Raw genomic sequence first — 18,364 nt, forward strand, 5'->3', positions numbered from 1 at the left:
CATACATTTTCACAGACTTTTAAAACAGTTTTTTTAATTCAAAGAGTTACATTTATCTATATGTGGAAGAGGAAAAAAAACAACAACAAGATAAAAAGACAATACTATGTGTGTAGGTGTATTTAGGTATACCGCGCTGAACATGTATTTGTGTGTGGGTGTGTGTTCTCATACCGTTCTTGTTTGTTGTGTTTGGTGATGAGGAAGAAGGGGAGGCAGTAGATCTGATAGACGGCTGGGGGTGTGTGGGGGATGCCAGTCTCTCTCCTGACTCCATACCTTATAAAAAACACACAAACAAGGAAAAGAAAAACATGTCAGTATAGGCAAATACACAGATACATTTTAGATTTATTAAAAATAAAAATACAGATATTTGTGTTCATTTAGGACATATATATGATAAATTAATAAAAGTAACTGACATTTTTTAATACAAAGATGCATTATACTACAAATCCATATGAGAAGCGTAGTCAAAATTATACCAGATCACTAGATACATTTGTACACTTGTACTGCATTGAACCTAATTTAAGAAATTTAAGAGCGTTCAGCCCACAAATAATATAAAGTTTATATTCATAAAGTTTTAAGAGTTCAGAAATCAATATTTGGTGGAATAACCCTGGTCTTTATTCACAGTTTTCATGCATGTTGGCATGTTCTCCTTCACCAGTCTTACACACTGCTTTTGGATAACTTTATGCCACTCCTGGTGTAAAAAATTAAGCAGCTCAGCTTGGTTTGATGGCTTGTGATCATCCATCTTCCTCTTGATTTTATTCCAGAGGTTTTCAATTTGGTAAAATCAAAGAAACTCATCATTTTTAAGAGGTCTATTTTTTCCCAGAGCTGTATTAAAAACAGTCAATAATTAAATGTTTCCATTGATTTGTGAATAATAAAATCAGCATCAGCATCCCTAACTTATAATGCACATAACCTAAGCTGCCATTTTTATATTACACAGCCTGAACTCCTTGACCACTGCCAAGACAAATTAATTGATTAAACCTTATACTCCTCTGGACTCTAACGAACTGCTTCAACCCCTGAGACACATTTACAGCTTATTCAGCTTATTATTCTATGCATGTGCAGGTGTCTGTAATGAAGCTCTATAAAAGGAAGTCATCATTTTTAAAAAGGGTCAATTATTGCTTATATACTATGCTCACAGGAAATGCAAACATTAAATCTAAAAACCGAGCTAAATAAACAACTAATTAATGATTTAAAAGAGGATGTAAACAACCACTAGGCTATTAACAGCATGCAGGCAACTAAATGAATGATCAATTTATGTAATTTAATGTTTAATATTTAATTTAATCATTTGTTGTCTCTATAAATTGAGTGGAAAAAACAACATAATTACATACAAATAATTTTTTTTAATTAACAATTTAACCATAAAAATGGGAGAAATAACTAAGATGTCTAATATTTGAGATATTAGATTTTATAATCGTTAACAAATACAGAGAAATGCAAAGAAATAAATTATTAAATTGGCATTCGTAAGACCCTGTTGTTTACCAGAAAAATCAAGCAATATGAAAGTTGCTGATAGTGTTTACACATTTTTTTGTGAACAACTCTTCTAATGAACACACACAGCTTGTCTAGTCCCTGTAGAATACAGTACCGCCAATAGAATAGGACTCTCTGGAGCAGATAAACAAGACATTTTTACACCACCCCCTACCAAGACATTTTACACTAGTATCTTATTTCCCAAGCACTTGGTAAAAAGTAAAAGCTCATTTAACAAAAAACACTAGAGTCAAACTGCTAAATATAAGTGTTTATAGTGGTGGGTGATATGGCCCTAAAATAATATCATGATATTTTTATGGTATTTCTGCGATAACAATACTCTTGGCAATATGACAAAACAGTGATTAAAATATATATATATATATATTTTAAGAATAATAAAATGAAAATGTATTATTGCATACAATATATGCCACAACCCTAACTGAGATCATATCAGATTTGTAACAGAAGTCAATGAACCAGAATGTCATGATACTAGTGTATTACTATGTATTTCCTATATCCAGGACTATATCTAAGTAAGATGAATGATACTTGACAGATATAAATTCCAGTAGATATATAATGGGAAATGAGAACGGTGTGAATTTTTCTTTCGCTAAAAACAGCAAAAAAAAGTGGCACACCTCTAAGTGTTTAGTTATGTTATCATGAGCCATCAGCTGTATCCCATAAAATAGACTAGGATAGATTACTAACTTTTATGACTAACTAGACATGACTGGGTGCCACTGGGTGTCTCAGAATCCTGAATTCTGTCTGAGTCTACAACATTTCTTAGATTTCTGGCCCAGTCGATATGTCTTTAAGCGTTTCTGGTTGGGTGACAGTACAGGTCAAGTCTATGCCAACCAGAGCAAAGGCGAGGTCTTTTACATTCAGCACAAAGACGACACTGTCATCATCCAATAAGGAAATAACAGATCTCTCTAAAGCATGCAGACTTTAAACTCTTTGCTATTTCCTTCACCTGAACGTAAACTGTAGCTTAAATACCCTTTATTAGAATAAATAGAACACTGCAATACTTAACTGTCTTTATAAGTGTGCCAATGAACATTGAGTTGTCTGCAGCCAGCCAGCAACAGATAACACTTTAGAGATAAACACATACAGTCCCTTTACTTAAGCACAGAGCCTGCTGCAGGAAACATGTGAATTAGTGCATATCGTCGCTGTCCAATGAAAAACACTTATCTCCAAAACAGCAACTTTACAGGAGAGAGAGAGAAAAAACTGTGTAAACTTTCAATAGAAGTCAATGTAAAAAGAGTTTATTTCAGGTCATTTTCTATTGGTCCATTCATCAAGAAATTTTGGCACAGTGTAATGGACAGTTTGCCTGTTCAAATTATGTAGTAAACTAAAAATCGACAAAAAATGGAGATGTGTTTTTCATAGGACAGCGACAGGGCTGAGAAATATATTATATAACATAACATATTATATATTGTACAATTTATAGGCGTTACTTCAAAACTCACATTTTGTTTAACTTAGTGAAGAAAGCCAATTAATGCAAATGAAAATTTATGCAGACTTTGATTAAAAAGTGTTTTTAATTCATCTGTAATTTTGAAAACTATTATATTCCAATTCAAATGTCTGAAAGTTCTTTAAAATGAAAAATTGACTACTCTTTATCGGTAATATGTAAGTGTTTTATTATACTATTATACGATCATTAAATCTGTGGCACAAAATGGCCTTACAATTAAAATTTTATAGTTTAATCGCAATCATTTCTGGAAAATATATTGTCAAAATAAAAATGGTCATCGTGACAGGCCTATACTCAAAACTATTTTATACAAGATATAAAAAAAATATCATATTCATAATATTGCACTTGCAGTGAAGATTATAATCTGTGTAGAATTTTAGTTTTACATTTTTTTCGTGATACGTTTTTTTTTTTTTAAAGGAATGTAACTTTGTCCTAATTAAAGTGAAATACCCACAGCTATTTACAAACATTTTGCATATAATTAAATATATATTACACACATAGTAAAATATTTAGTATGAGTAAAAAAACAGCATGTTGTGTCTTTGTTGTAAACACTGATACTTTACCACAAATACTGATACTCTGTCAATGTTCTCATCATTTTGTATTGTATATGGCAATATGGAGATAGAGGTTTTAAAGTCATAACACCCAGTCCTAACATATATCCCTGCATCTGAAACCCTCATTAATGTGCTTCCAGGTTTGGGTTTCAAAGACAGGTGTGTGTTAGTGCATGATCACACATATACATTCAGAGCTGCTCTCTCACTGCTGACTGGAGCAAAGCAGCAGAAACACAGCCTGACACTAAAGCAGCACACTGCATATCAACTACTGACCCCAGCTCGCTCGCCCCTACTCCCTCTCTCTCTCTCTCTGGCTCTCTCTCTCTCATTGCCTTTTCCACACACATCACAGACAAGTGACCCTGACGACTAAAAATGTGATTGAGGAGGAAGCTCAAAACACTTCAATGACATTCTAATTCCTTACACCAACACACACACACACGCACATAAAAAACATAATTACAAAGCTGCACCAGCGGACAGAGGTTATTCAATCAAATGTAAATTCAGCCACCTTTGCTACTAATAGCATGCATATGCATACACTATGTGTGTGTGTGTGCGTGTGTGTGTGTAAAATTATTCATAATGCAAATGTCATGTGCAGAACCATCACTACTGGCTGAAGAACCATTTGAGCATTTTTTTTTTCTTCCTCAAGGATTGCAAATGAAAGCTGTAATTGAGCAATATGTTATTGCTGACCTGCAGAAATCTGCGCTTGGCCTAATGAGATTTGCTTACAGCAGCACATTTAAAGCCAATTTCATGTTTTCAAATGCTTCCTCGTTCATCCACCTTTGAGAACATTTCCAGCCAAAAATGAATTTCCTCTGGCAGTTTAAGCTCTGGCTGAACTGCTCCTATTAACACTTCCCTCGGAAATTAACAGCACAAAAGTGTTCTCTGCAATAACTGTTGGCAAAAGAACTTGGTTACATATGTACAGTATAGTGTCAAATTTATGCTAAAATGTAGCTTCTCTATTTTGAAGTTTTTTGACTAATTGAAACTGGCAGTTGTTTGTTACATTGGTTTGCAATTTTTTGATAAATAGACTAATAAAATAAAGATTTTTCTAAGTTAATAAAGCAATAAAAAATTAATAACTACAAAGGTTTACTTCTTCTCCTGTAAAGTTGCCTATTGTAATTGTGTCCTATGACATTTTACATGTTCTATGAACACTAAAGAAGCCTGAATGACAAGTGGGATATGCTTGATTTGTTTGCCAGTTCAGAAGGACAATACTAGCCAGACACTGCCAGTCATGATCATTACCACCCACACTGCACTGTCCACTCTGGGTGGTCATGCCTTCAATTGTCAAATGTATTCCCAGCTAGGGGTGGGCGATATGGCTCTAAAATAATATCACGGTATTTCATGGTATTTTCACGATAACGATACTTTTGGCGATACACTAAATTAGAAAAAATATTTAGAATTTTATTACTGCATGCAATATGATATGGCTAACTGAGATATAAAAAAAAAATAATGTTATCAGATTTGTAACAGAAGTCAATGATCCAGAACGTCATGATACTAATAATAATGCACTCCATATATCTCGATATATCCAGGATTAAAGTAAAATAAATGATACTGGGCCGATATAATCTGTCTCTAGTAGATATATAATGGGAAATCAGAACCGTGTGACTTTGTCTTTTGTTAAAAACAACAAATTTTACAACAAAAAGTTGTACCCTGATGTGATAATTAGGGGTGGGTAATATGGCACGATATTTCAGGGTATAATATCGTTCACGATATTAAAAATTTTTGGCGATATTATCACGTACAATACGATATGGCACACCCCTATTCCCAGCTCACATGTGACTCTGTGGATTGCTAAATATACCGGCACAAATTCGGATTCATATGGTACTCACCATCAGGCCTTAATCAAACTCTGACACTTCACATCTCCTTGTCATGAGCATGCTGGCCATTATTCAACCTCAGTCACAACTGATACGGAGGAGGGCATACTAAAGCACCAAAATGTTCCACCTGAAATGTTCCACACTTCCATGGTCAGTTTACATACTGCAATCCCATGACTTGTCTGCCATGTCTGTGCATATTACTGGTTTTATTAATAACTCCAAAGTTACAGCCATAAATGTATGTATGTAGGTATCTAAATACCCTCCTGTGTTAATTATTAGAATCAGTCCACTGATAGGACAGGAGCTATTAATTTGATTGGACTGGTAATTATGCATGCTGCTTCAGAGCAGAATACTGCAGATCCTGCTGCTGCTGCTACTGTTGCTATGAGCTTCTAAACCCACTGGATTTGCAAGTGCAGCATATTGTCACCTTGAAAGCATGCACTACCCCTGACACAATGCAGTCAATCAAAAAGGCCAGCAGGCAGGTTAGGAAGAAGGACGGACAAGGAGAAGGAAGCTGTGAATTAGCATACACAGTATGTGTGTGTGTGTGTGTATATATATATATATATAAATGTGTGTGTCACACTGCCAACAGAAACCTTTTCTATAGAATGCGCAAACCAGAGGCCAGAAGTGATGTTTGTTCTTTATGTGAGCAAAACGCACCATTGAGGTGAAGTAAAGGGGGTCAGAAGAGAAAGTAGTCCAAGTTAGGGGGTCAGTCTGCACAAGCTTTGTTTCTAATGGAGATGGCTGGTGCGTGTGTGTGTGTGTGTGTGTGGTGTGTTTGAGAGCGCCTGTTCTGGCTTTGTGATATCTGGTAGTATAACAGATGGCTGGCACTAACAGTGATAATCCCATGACTCTGTCACCAGCATGGAAGAGCACTATGAATCTTTCCTCTCGTGTGAACACACACACACATACACACAGTTGATGTTCGGTAATAATTAAGGAGGCATCAGATGGAATATAGTGTCTGTGCAGAAAGTCAATACCGGTAATCAAAAAAAGTACACTACATTTCCAAATGTTTGTGGACATTTAGCACCTTGAAGTTGCAGCTAGCTGATTGCTAATGCAGACATGCAAATTCACGCAAACACATATTTTCTAGTCTATAAATAAAAGTACTGCCAAAAAAATAAGACTCATTGTATCAACTTGATAAAGAAGAACCTACTGGCACGATGCCGAATTAATACTGATCTATGGAGCAGCAGAACTGTGGATTCTCTGGAATGACTGTCAAATGTCTGTGCTTCATTCAGTACTTTTAATGTTACTTTTAAGGTTAATGTTAAGACAGGGTGTTGATCACCCAACATCCTGACCTCAGTAACGCTCTTGTTGCTGAATCAAAACAAATCTTGGCAGCAATGGTCCAAATTATAGTAGAAATGTCTCAGTAGTTAGAAAAAACAGTCACTCAAACAAAAAAAAAAAAAAACAGGATCAATTAGATTTTGGAATTAACAATATATGAGCATGTGTCTCAATACCTCTCCTCTGTCCATATACATCTCTGGAAAAAAAATAAGATTACCAAAAAAAAAATCTGAAATAACCAAAAGCAGTGTGTAAGACTGATGGAGGAATAAAAACTGATGCATAAAAACTGTGATTAAAAACTGGGTTATTGCACCAAATATTGATTTCTAAACTTGTTTTCTTTGCATAATTTAAGGTCGGAAAGCTCTGCATTTTTGTTATTTCAGCCATTTCTTATGTTCTGCTAATAAATGCTATAAATAACAATATTTTTATTTGGAATTTGGGAGAAATATTGTCCAAAGTGTATAGCATAAAACAACAATGTTACTTAAAAAAAAAACAACAAAAAAAAAAAACAATTTTAATCAAACATATACCAATAAATAGCTAAATCAGAGAAACTGATTCAGAAACTGAAGTGGTCTCGTGTTGTTTCCAGAGCTGTATATTTTACAGTTTAAATAAACTATAAAAAAAATTAAAAAGTTGTTGCACCTACTCGGTCAAGCAATTATCTAAGTCAGCAATCATGTGACAGCAACTCATGAAGATTACTTCTCTGTACAATTGTGGTAAGTTAAAAAAAAACACATCAAACCTTGAGTCAGACAGATTACGTCTGCAAAAGGAGACATTGGTGAGCACAGGATTACCAAAAAACGGACACTTGAAGACTGGGAAAAACATAGCCTGATCTGATAAATCTGGATTTTCACTAGGAGACACAGATGGCAGGGTCAGATTTTGGCACCAACAACATGAATCCATGGACTCAACCTGCCTTGTGTCAACAGTACAAGCTGGTAGAGGTGAAGTAATGGTTTCTCAGACAGAGAAACACACAGAGGCTTTAGTGTCGTCGCTACACCACACAAACCGTTCCATCAAAAAGAGAGAAAGAGCAAGCGTGATAGAATAGACTCCTTTCCTGTGTTCTTTGCATGGATTCAATTAACTCACTATTAATCTTAAATGCCAACATTTGCTTTTTTAAAGCACCACACACACACACACACACGTATACACACACATGCGCACAGACAATCAACCTTTCTACCTAAGAACTGCTGTCACTCTGCAAAACACATCCTGCTCTCGGTCACATGCAGGCCAGTGTGACTAGGAGTGGCCTGCTGTAGAGCAGAGCTGTGAAAGAGCAGGACGCTCAGGATGAAAGAGAGAAACAGAGGAGTTAAAGCAGTCTTCCTCCGCTTTCCTACTGCCATAACGTCTGCCATCAGGATCAAACAGCAGCTCATCAGCTCCTTACACTGCCCAGGTCACTCAGCCAGATGAGGGTGGAGAGATGAAAAGAGGTAAACAAAAGGAAAAGGCAGAAAAGGCTGAGGAGTGATCTTTTTACAGGAAACAGAGCCTCCAAGGCTGTTTAAACACAAAGAGCTGAGCTCCTCTCTCCAACAGGGCCAGAACACCTGCACTCTGTCTCTCACATAAAGCTTCTAAATATTACTACTTAATGTGTAACATTTAACTGCTATAAGTTTAAAAAATAAATATGATGCTTTTGTTCTAAAACAATTGAACCACGGTTTTGGTCAGATGGTTTGAAACCATTAGAGGACTTTCAGACCAACTGAAGCAAGAAGCAGACTTATGTTATTTATTAAACAATAGATAAAGAACCGTGGGTTGTGCCAAAAACAAGCTAGCAGTCATGTGCACAAAGTTATCCAGCAGTAATAATTATAATAAGAATAAGAAGAAGAAGAATAAGAAGAAAAAACAAAATCAGAATAAAAAGGAAAAATGGAAAAGGAAAAAACTGTAAAAGTAAAGTAAAATTAACAATTAGGATAAGACAATAGAAAATAACAAAATAATGAAAAATAAAAGTAGTAAAACTGTAAAAAGAACAAATAAAATAATAAAATAAAATAAGTAAAATTACAAAACGTTGTGACTGTGATGTATTAAAAAAAATCAAAATAAAAGGATAACAAAAAAAACAAAACAAAAAAAAAAAAAAAAAATATATATATATATATATATATATATATATATATATATATATATATATATATATATATATATATATATATATAAAAATGTAAATCAATACATATATTGATGTATAATAATACAAATGGCTAAGTTATTAAAACGAAGTTTATAAAAATATGTCTTCAGCTGCTTTTTGTAACTGTTTACTGGTGATCTCATTCTCAACTGGTAAGCGGTTCCATTTTTTTTGAGCATAAAAACACAACAGGTCTGGGCACAACAGGTCACGCTAATAATCACGGTACATACTGTACATAACATTAGATTAACCATTATTAATTATTAACAATAATAAATAAAAGGATTACGGGTAATATCATATGGTCATTCTGCTGCGTGATGCACATGTACTTAGTCCTATTCCAGCAGAAAATTCAAAACTGGTGCAACAACTAAAAAAGGCAACTTCAGAATTTTAGCTAAAATTGATGAAACTGATGAAGCTGATGTAAAATAATGATGTGTGACAAAAAATACCAACAATGTTATATTGTACATACATACATACATCACCTATACCTGTGGTATTTTAACAAGTACTGGAGAAAGAACACATGCAACTGAAGTATACACACACACACACTTTCCACTGTGGCTGAAAGAGCGGTCAACAGCTCTGGCGAATCAGTGCGAGATCTAAAGGAAGTTCCACCTTGAAACACGGCAGCTCAAATTGATTTGTAAAGATTGTAAAGTCTGAGAAATGTTCTGCAGCTGGTTTCAGTGAAACGGTCACTTCCTTAATTTCTTCCACATTGCCTTCACAACATCAGAAGCTCAGCATGCAATCTCCTTTAATTCACTGTAAACACACTCCAACAAGAAGAACCGTCACAAAAATCCACAACCTTTCTTAAACGGTGTTATTACTGTACAGCTTAGCACAGATCCTGACTGATGTACTGATGGCCTATCAGGCTGGTGGTGGAACAGGAGGAGCATTTCCACCCCTCTCCATCTTTCTTTACAAGGGCGACTCACACACTGCACTTAAGGTAGTCACTCCATCGTAACCCTTTGATGGGGTGTGTATATCTCTTTGAGTAAGAGCTTCATGTACCCTGCAAGTAATTTGGTGTGCAAAAGCACGCATGTGTGTGTGTGTGTGTGTTTGACTGGTGTGATGAATGGCATTAACTGAAGGAGAATAAGGAACGTACCCGTACTGCATTCACAGTGTGCAGGAACCGACACGTGCCTTGATCAGAAAGCACAATTCTGCATGTTCATTAACACTCAAGCACACCTACACACACATATATACACACACAGGCGCATGTAGGACATCACCAGCACATTCCACACACAGGCAGGTAAGAGAAAATGTGCATTTAAAAAAAGAAAGTAAAGCAGAGAGAACAAAGAAACAACGACCGGCACAGAGATGAAAGGCAAGAGACGATGAGGAAAAAAAAAAGAAAACATGCTACAGACTTGATTGTCTGTAAATGTCACCCTAGTTTCTTTCATTACACACATCTAGTTTTACCAATTAAAGCTGATTTATCCAACTATGTGTGGGCGACATGGAAAAAAAACATGAATAAATTATATATATATATATATATATATATATATATATATATATATATATATATATATATATATATATATATAATTAATTTATGATATAATAACTATAATAACATTTGTCAAAATTGAAAATGTCAGATTTAGTTTTTCTTTGCTGAGCTCCATATGAGGAAAATGATTGGATTTGGGCCAGTTTTACCTGAGTAAACGTAGTCATAATTTTGTCGTCACGTTTTAAACAGTGGTGCAAGAGAAAATTCTGAGAAGACAAACTTGCTGTGCTATTGTCTTTTTCTTTTATTTGATAATGTACTTAAAAAGGCAGCCAACAAAACCATTGCCAATTTACCTCTGGTCACTTTATACTGCATGTCTTAAAGCTCCACTAGGTAGGATTGAGATTTTGTGCTCGTGGGCTCCCCCTACAGTTTCAGTAAATGTTTCAGGCGGATTAGTTTCTCTTTCTTGTTTTCTGGCTTTCACAGACATATTCGGTTTCTTTCCAGCTTCTGCCAGAGTGTCTGTATGTTAGTTTGTAAAGAATGAACCAGTAGTCCTTGTAGAACTGTTACAACTAAAGGTCGGAAAGCAGGTCGCAGTTCTCGCGAGCGTTGGTCGCGGCCGCCTCGGAAAACTTACAGAGTCTGGTTTGAGCTCAGAGGAGCTCCAGCACAGACAAGAGAGAACCGCTATTCCTCCTATTACACCTCAATGAAGCGCTGCAGTGAGTTTCAAGTTGTAATTTTACTTCTTTAAAAAGATCAAAAATCAAGGAAATCCTACCTAGTGGGGCTTTAAGTATCAGGATTATATGAACTAAAAACACTATCCAATATCGCAGAAAGAGTTTATTATTGATTTTGTTTAGCTCTTGGATTCCAGTTTTGTGTTAGTCATGGGTTTTACATTTGTGATTTAATTTCAGACTCTGAATTGGTTTAAATTACGACCAAAACCCAATTTCCTATCAGTATGTTACATGCACCTTCATTCAAGTTAATATACTTGTGTATCAAATACATAGCTGCCATGAAATAAGTTGAAATACGTACTTGTTAAGAGACAATAACACGTTTCTGCTGTAAATAACACAAGAGCTCATCTCTCCCTTCTTGTTTACCGCTAAATGGTTCCTGAAATCGCTTTTCTGCCTTCAGCAACATCGCTGTGATTATCTACTGCTGATAAACACAATATGAAGATGTAATATCCACGTAAAGGCCATGAAACAGGAGCACAAACACTCAATTTCATTTTAATCAAAAGCAGAGAACAGAATAATACAGCACACCCACCCGTGCAGCGGCGCAACTGAGCTGGAGTCACTCTGCACTAATAAACTCCACAGTTCAGCGTGCCAGGGTTCGGTAATATTGTTCTAAAGATCATGATGGTAATTAGTCTGCAGCAGCAGCAGCAGCTAGAAACAGTGCTGAACACGGCTTATTTATTTAGAAATGAGATGATCTTCCATGTTCATGCCTGTTGGGGTGGCTGTTGCTGAAATGATTAGCATTTTAGCTATGCTTCAGAACAAGTCTGCAGAACGGCTGTCACACTAAAATAAAGAGAGATGTATGAATACTGTTCAATTGTTGGGAGGGAGTGGGGTGCAGAAACAGGAACAGAGAAGAGAGGAAAGAGACAGATAAACAGGGAGGGAAAGAGAGTAGAGAGAGAGAAAAAGAGAAAGCAGACCTCCACCAGCAGTCTAACGGGGGGCTTCCAGGGTTGATATGCATAATGTAGATGACATGCATTTGAAAGGGAAGACAAAAAGAGAAGAGACTGCTGGAACAATGAGGGGTTTTGAAGAGCATCTGCCTGCAAGCGTGCCCCAAATCTCCACTGTAATCCTGAGCGCATATGCCACATGGGGACGCATGACAAACAAGAATATAAACTCAGTATTAATAGCATTTCTGACGCTGGTAAAGAGGTAAAAAGCTGTACCATTGAGAGTTTTTTTTTATTTAAATGTTTCTATCTCAAAAATATGTAAAGAAATTAAAACATTATACAGGTCATATACAGGACAAACTGCATTATCCACTGTGGGTGGTAATGCCTTTTATAACATATTCCTTGTACACACATGATACTGTGGATCGAAGAACAACAAATCATTCTCCAAAATGAAATGCCCCACCCATCTGGCACCTATTGTAAGGCCTTACTCAAACTCTGATAATTCACACGACATCTTGTCAAAAACTGGCTGGCCACTAGGGGTGTCACGATTCTCTAAATCCTCGATTCGATTTTATTTCCGATTTTAGGGTCACGATTCGATTCTCGATTTTACAGCAGAGAGGCCTATGCCAGTTTTAGATTAGTCTATGGTCACTCATTGGTTTGATTCATCAAATTTACAATGTCTTATTTCAAAAGGTGGGCTTGATATAAGTGATGCAAAGTGATACAAGTGATCTAATACACCAAATTAGGTACTAATGGTCAAATTTAAATAATTTAATTAAGATATATATGTAATGCCATCTAGTGGCTTTTTTGGTAGCAGCAGTGTGCACTATTAAAACAGCAATGTGCAACATAGCAAAATGAATAATAAAAAAAAATACAGGAACAGTCATGAACAAAAAAATTAAACAATTAGAGCCTTAACAACCTGAACTCTATCCTACTATAACAGTTAAACATGAAAAATAAGACTTTGAGACTTTTTCGTTCCCTGAGAATGACAAGATTTTTTCTTTAACAAAGATATATTATTAACTTTATCTGAGAGAAAGATGCTTCTTAAGGTACCAAAACTATTAACATATTTGAGGCTAGACAAAACAACTGTTATTTTTATATTTTCAAGTTTTTCTGTAAGAAGATGAGAATGTCCTCATTCTCTGGAGAAAGGGCTGCTCTTTCAGCAGTCACAATGCCCGCGGCGTCGGCTACAGTGTGCTGCGCCATTTGCGTAGCGCACTTGCGTAGCTTAGAGGGAGGGATCGTCGATCCTCTTTTTGAGGCTCGAGACCATGACATAATTTTGATCGATTTCGATGAAATATTGAAATCGTGACACCCCTACTGGCCAGTGTTTAACTTTACACTCAAGATAACACCATTAAAATTGTAATAAACTTTCAATAGAAGTCACTGTAAAAAAAAAAAAAGGTTAAAAATTCAAAATTCTAAAACTTTTGAGCATTTCTATTGGTCCATTCATTGTGGCAACAGACGACATTTTGACACAAAGCCAGGTTCGCTGCCATATTTATGTCACTTCAAAAAGTGAAAAACTACCAAAGTGGATATACAAGAATTGTTCCCGGCAGCAAAGATATGAAGGTTATTCCTATTCTTTAGAGTGGTGAAAAACAGTTCACCCCTGGGGCTTTCTTTCTTCTCTAATTCACACTCTTAACCACCGCAATGTCATCTTCCCTAGAAATCGCTCATTAAACTGGAGGACGAGAGAGAGAGTGAGAGAATGAGTGAGTGAGTGAGTGAGTATCGGCATACATTAAAGTATCTCATTTAATCACAACATTGACTCTGTTCTATAACCTGGAGGAAGTTTCTAAATTCAAGTCTATCTAAAATCTGCATTAAATAATACAGTACTCCTGATGTTCTTTTCTATTCCAAATGTCAAATGTTTATATTAAACTGTGAACTCTAATCTAGTTAAACTGATTTTGTTCTGTTTCACTCTTCAATCTAAAGAACACCAGAACCTCACAGACAGCAAGGTCTTTACACAATTCCTTGTTATTAAGCCCAGTAAAAACACTGGACCGGAGAGCTCATGCATCCACAGCAGAAGCTCAATAGAGTCTGCAGGTCGTAGAGCTTTTCCCCGGCTCGCTCCCTCAGCCTTTTGTTGACCCGGGCACAGGTCTAAATGGGTAATTAACATCCCATTCAATAAGATGCACCCTCATTTGCATTAAAGCTTCCATTTCCAGTTCAGATTAAAGCCTTACGCTGATTTAGAGAAGTATGTGAAGGACACAAAAGTTGCAGGGAGTTTCTCAAGGAGAGAACACCACAACTAGGCTGATGTAGCCTCGTATTAACACAGAGCAGAGGACAAGGAGAGAGAAAATAAAATGTGAAACAGTAGATAAAATAAAAAGGACAGAAGAAGAATTCAGCAATGTGTTAAATACTGAAAATGCCTTGGTGATGTCGGGTCTAGTCTGGGTCTTGACACAGAAACAAAACACCCACTTAAAAACAGATGGAAGATAAAAAAAATAAAAAAAATTGGAAAAAACAATAACTTGAGAATTTTACACTTGGATCTCAATCAATAGAACCGATTATTGACCCATGGTCCAGATCATTAACACTGCCATTTTGTTAAAAATGTTGCAGCAAAAAATTTTATTGAATTGTCTGAAAAATGAGCTGGATAAAAAAGGCAATTTGCCAAGACATTCTAGGGCAAACCCCAGCAACAAAGACATGACATATAGCCTGGAGGGCAAAACAGAGACTATCTCTTTATAAATAGAGAGCCTGAATAGAGGTAATCCAGTATGAACAAGAAGAATTTTTTAGTTTAAAAAAATAAATAAATAAAATAAAAAAGGATCTGTGTCAAACCACCTTTAGTATTTGAGCACTGATGTCGCAAAGCAGCTTTAAGGAAATCTGGTAGCTTTACACTGTGATTGTGAGACAGCAATTCAGAGAGAGAAAGAGAGAGAGAAAGTGCAAGTGAGAGAAAAGCTACATTCACACAGCAGATAACTGTAGCTTAAATCCACATGGCAGAGGTGTGTTGTGTGGCTGTGTAAACAAGCAAACATGCACTTGAATTTTATATTTTTATATTTTTCCCCCGATATGGGTAACTTCAATATGTGGTATTAAAATCAGATACACATTCAATTTGCGGCAATACAAAGGACCAGAGCAAAATGAATTCAACTTTTTTGTCAGTAAAAAAAAAAAAAAAAACAGCTAGAAGATGAGAAAGAGACTGTGAGTAGAAGGGAAAACAGAGGGTAGCACAGTGATTTAAGGAATTCAGTGGTGGAAAAATGAGGTAACAAAGCCCTGAAATATTTGGGTTAATGTTTTTGTTCCAGTATTATTAGAAGGCCAATGTCTGCAGCAACACAGTGTTCCCAATGAATTGTCTGAACGCAGCTACAGATCACGGCTGCATTTTAAAGGAAAATAAAAACTAACATGCTGTATGTGTCCAAATGTGTCCAAAAGCCAGAAACCCTTCAAAGCTCTTGAGATTCTGAGAAGAATTAAGTGAAACTGAATGTAAAATGATGTTCATACAGATGTCAGATGGATCACATTAAAAAGATTGTGTGAACAGCATAAACAAAATATTGGATTTGGTCAGAAAATCTGATTTGGGCCACTTTTCTGTTTGAACTTAAAAAGATAGCAAATAATGAAGAGAAAGAAAGAAAAAAACAAAGCAAGATAATAAGTGAGAACACACACGAGAGCGTGCAAGAGACCTTGAGTGCACTGTGTGTCACATAATGGGGTCAATTGGCTAAAAGTGGGGTTGCACTGAAATGTGGGCCTCTTTTTTGCTGTTTTTTTTGTTACATTGACTTCTATTGAAGGTTAAGAAATAATTTATCTTCCTTAAATGGACATATAATAAATAGTAGACTTTTCACACACTCAGGGTCACTTAAGCAGTCAATAGTTAGACTAGAATATCTCCAAAGCAAATTAGAAAAAAGGTAGATAAAAAGTTTGTGAGCGCCCCTGTGTCCAATAATAAGACAAAGCATTATTGCTGTTTAAAATATATTGCAAAAAACAGCTAGATGGAAATGCATCTAATGAATACATCCAATACCAGTTTAAAAACTGTCCTATACATTATATATATATATATATATATATATATATATATATATATATATATATATATATATATATATATATATATATATATATTCACATACATACATATACATACACACTGTTTAACCATTATTCGCAGAATCTGATATTATTCAGATATCACCATACACTGCTTGGAGTTATTTTCTCAAATGCTTCTCAGAGTTCTTCTACCTCACCAGTGTGATCACGCTTTGTTTTCTCAGACAAAGCTAAGCTAAAATTAAACCTTAAGACAGGGGTTACACTTAACTGCTGTACTGGTGCCCTCCCCAATTACTTGATGGAATAGGTTAATTTAGTCCAAAATAACTCATTTACATATATTATGATATCTGTCAAATAATACATTGAAAAGTTTTCAATATATTTTTTTCATCCCAAGAAACCATTATGCCTAAATAGTCTTAAAAAAATCTCTACACCTTTACCCACCTTTACAACAATCTATGAATATGCATAACTATGCTAATCATGTCCTCTTGCTATCCCAAGCCTGTCCATTCTTTCACAACAATTATTCTTACTTTGGTATAATGTATAATTTGGTAAGTCATGTTAGCTTTATGCTTTAATAATTTTACAACCAATCACAAACCAACACATTCATAATATAGGATTCAAGAAGAGATAACTATCTATTTAAAGGAAACAGAAAACTACCTGTGGGGGTGGGGGGGTTGGGGGGGAATTTGCTTTGTGGTTGTAAGGGCCTCTGCTTTGTGGCTATCTGTAAGCGACTCGTGAGACCTACCAGTGCTGCATTATTGGATTACACTGAAAGCACACACATGAAAGAGCACATTTGTATGAGCATAAAGGGTCTAACAGTAATGCCGAGATGGGCCGAGGTCAGATGCAGTGATGCACTACAATGATGCCTAATGTAAGTGTCCACATAAATGCGTTCTCTCCATAAATCAGCCGTGTATCCTGTTCTACTACAGCAATTACATTAAAAGCCAAATGCGATCCAAACGTAACCCGCACCCAGAGTTTATTACTGCATTAATAATTAACGGGGCATTATTGTTACAGATCTAATTCAGCAATACAAAGGAATGCTCGCTCCTTCACAGCTATTATACCAGACTCAACTAGGCCAAATCAAAGGCTTGTTTTTCATTACCACCACCCTCCCTTTAGTGTTCTAGCATTTGTTCTACCATTAGTAATGAACAGGATTTTAATTCTGAAGCCGCAAACAGCAGCAATTATCTCAGAGTAATAAAACCCAGTGTAACCTTACATTCCTTTGATTTCCTTAATGTGGGGAATTTGCATTCATAATGAAGTGAACCTGTGCTCCGGAGGATCGCCTGCACACTGAGCAAAACGGAAGGGAAAGAGGTAGCAAAGGAATTTTTCATTTACACTCTGCAAAGTGCTGAAAAACCCAGAAGGGTACACAGCACCGATTTCACAAAACGAGCCACAAGAGAGGGAGGAAAAAAGTGTGTCAAAGAAAAACACAGACAAAAACAACCACGAGGTTCATTATAGTCACCCTTATGACTTAAACAGAGCCCCCTCCCTGTTCCTTTCAAACCAATTACAATGGAATTCACAGAGCACACGACTCCGGCAAGCTGGTCTTTGTGGACTTACATGTGCATAAAATTACAGCTAAATAAATGAAGAAACCAGCTACAGCTAATTCCAATATTCTACACCGTGTTTCGATGTTTCAATTCAACATGCTCTCAATTGGTCACGGAACAAGCCTCGATTCACGAGCGGAGCAGATAGTCTTCAAATCTCATCTCCTTTCTGCTCGCTGTGGAATTGAATTAAAAGAACATGTGTTCTGAAGCTGTTTCTGGGTAAAAGTCACACGGTGAAGTCATTTATATTCAGCTGTGATGACCGAAACAGAGGGTCTCTCATTTGGCCCATCTGCTTTGTAT

General features: G+C 36.0%; 1 protein-coding gene across 13 annotated transcripts in view; it reads right to left on the bottom strand.

Annotated features, from left to right (window-relative positions):
• LOC103024662 (bromodomain adjacent to zinc finger domain protein 2B) overlaps positions 1-18,364 on the bottom strand; it is a 91,360-nt gene that overhangs the window by 42,459 nt on the left and 30,537 nt on the right. For all 13 annotated transcript variants that reach the window (XM_049485220.1, XM_022680022.2, XM_049485222.1 and 10 more), the window contains one exon: positions 175-279. In XM_049485220.1, the coding sequence (XP_049341177.1) occupies positions 175-277 (103 nt within the window). In that variant the 5' untranslated portion in view covers positions 278-279. The remainder of the gene's footprint in view (positions 1-174; positions 280-18,364) is intronic.

This window comes from Astyanax mexicanus, chromosome 11 (genome assembly GCF_023375975.1).
Source record: "Astyanax mexicanus isolate ESR-SI-001 chromosome 11, AstMex3_surface, whole genome shotgun sequence".
NCBI lineage: Eukaryota > Metazoa > Chordata > Actinopteri > Characiformes > Acestrorhamphidae > Astyanax > Astyanax mexicanus.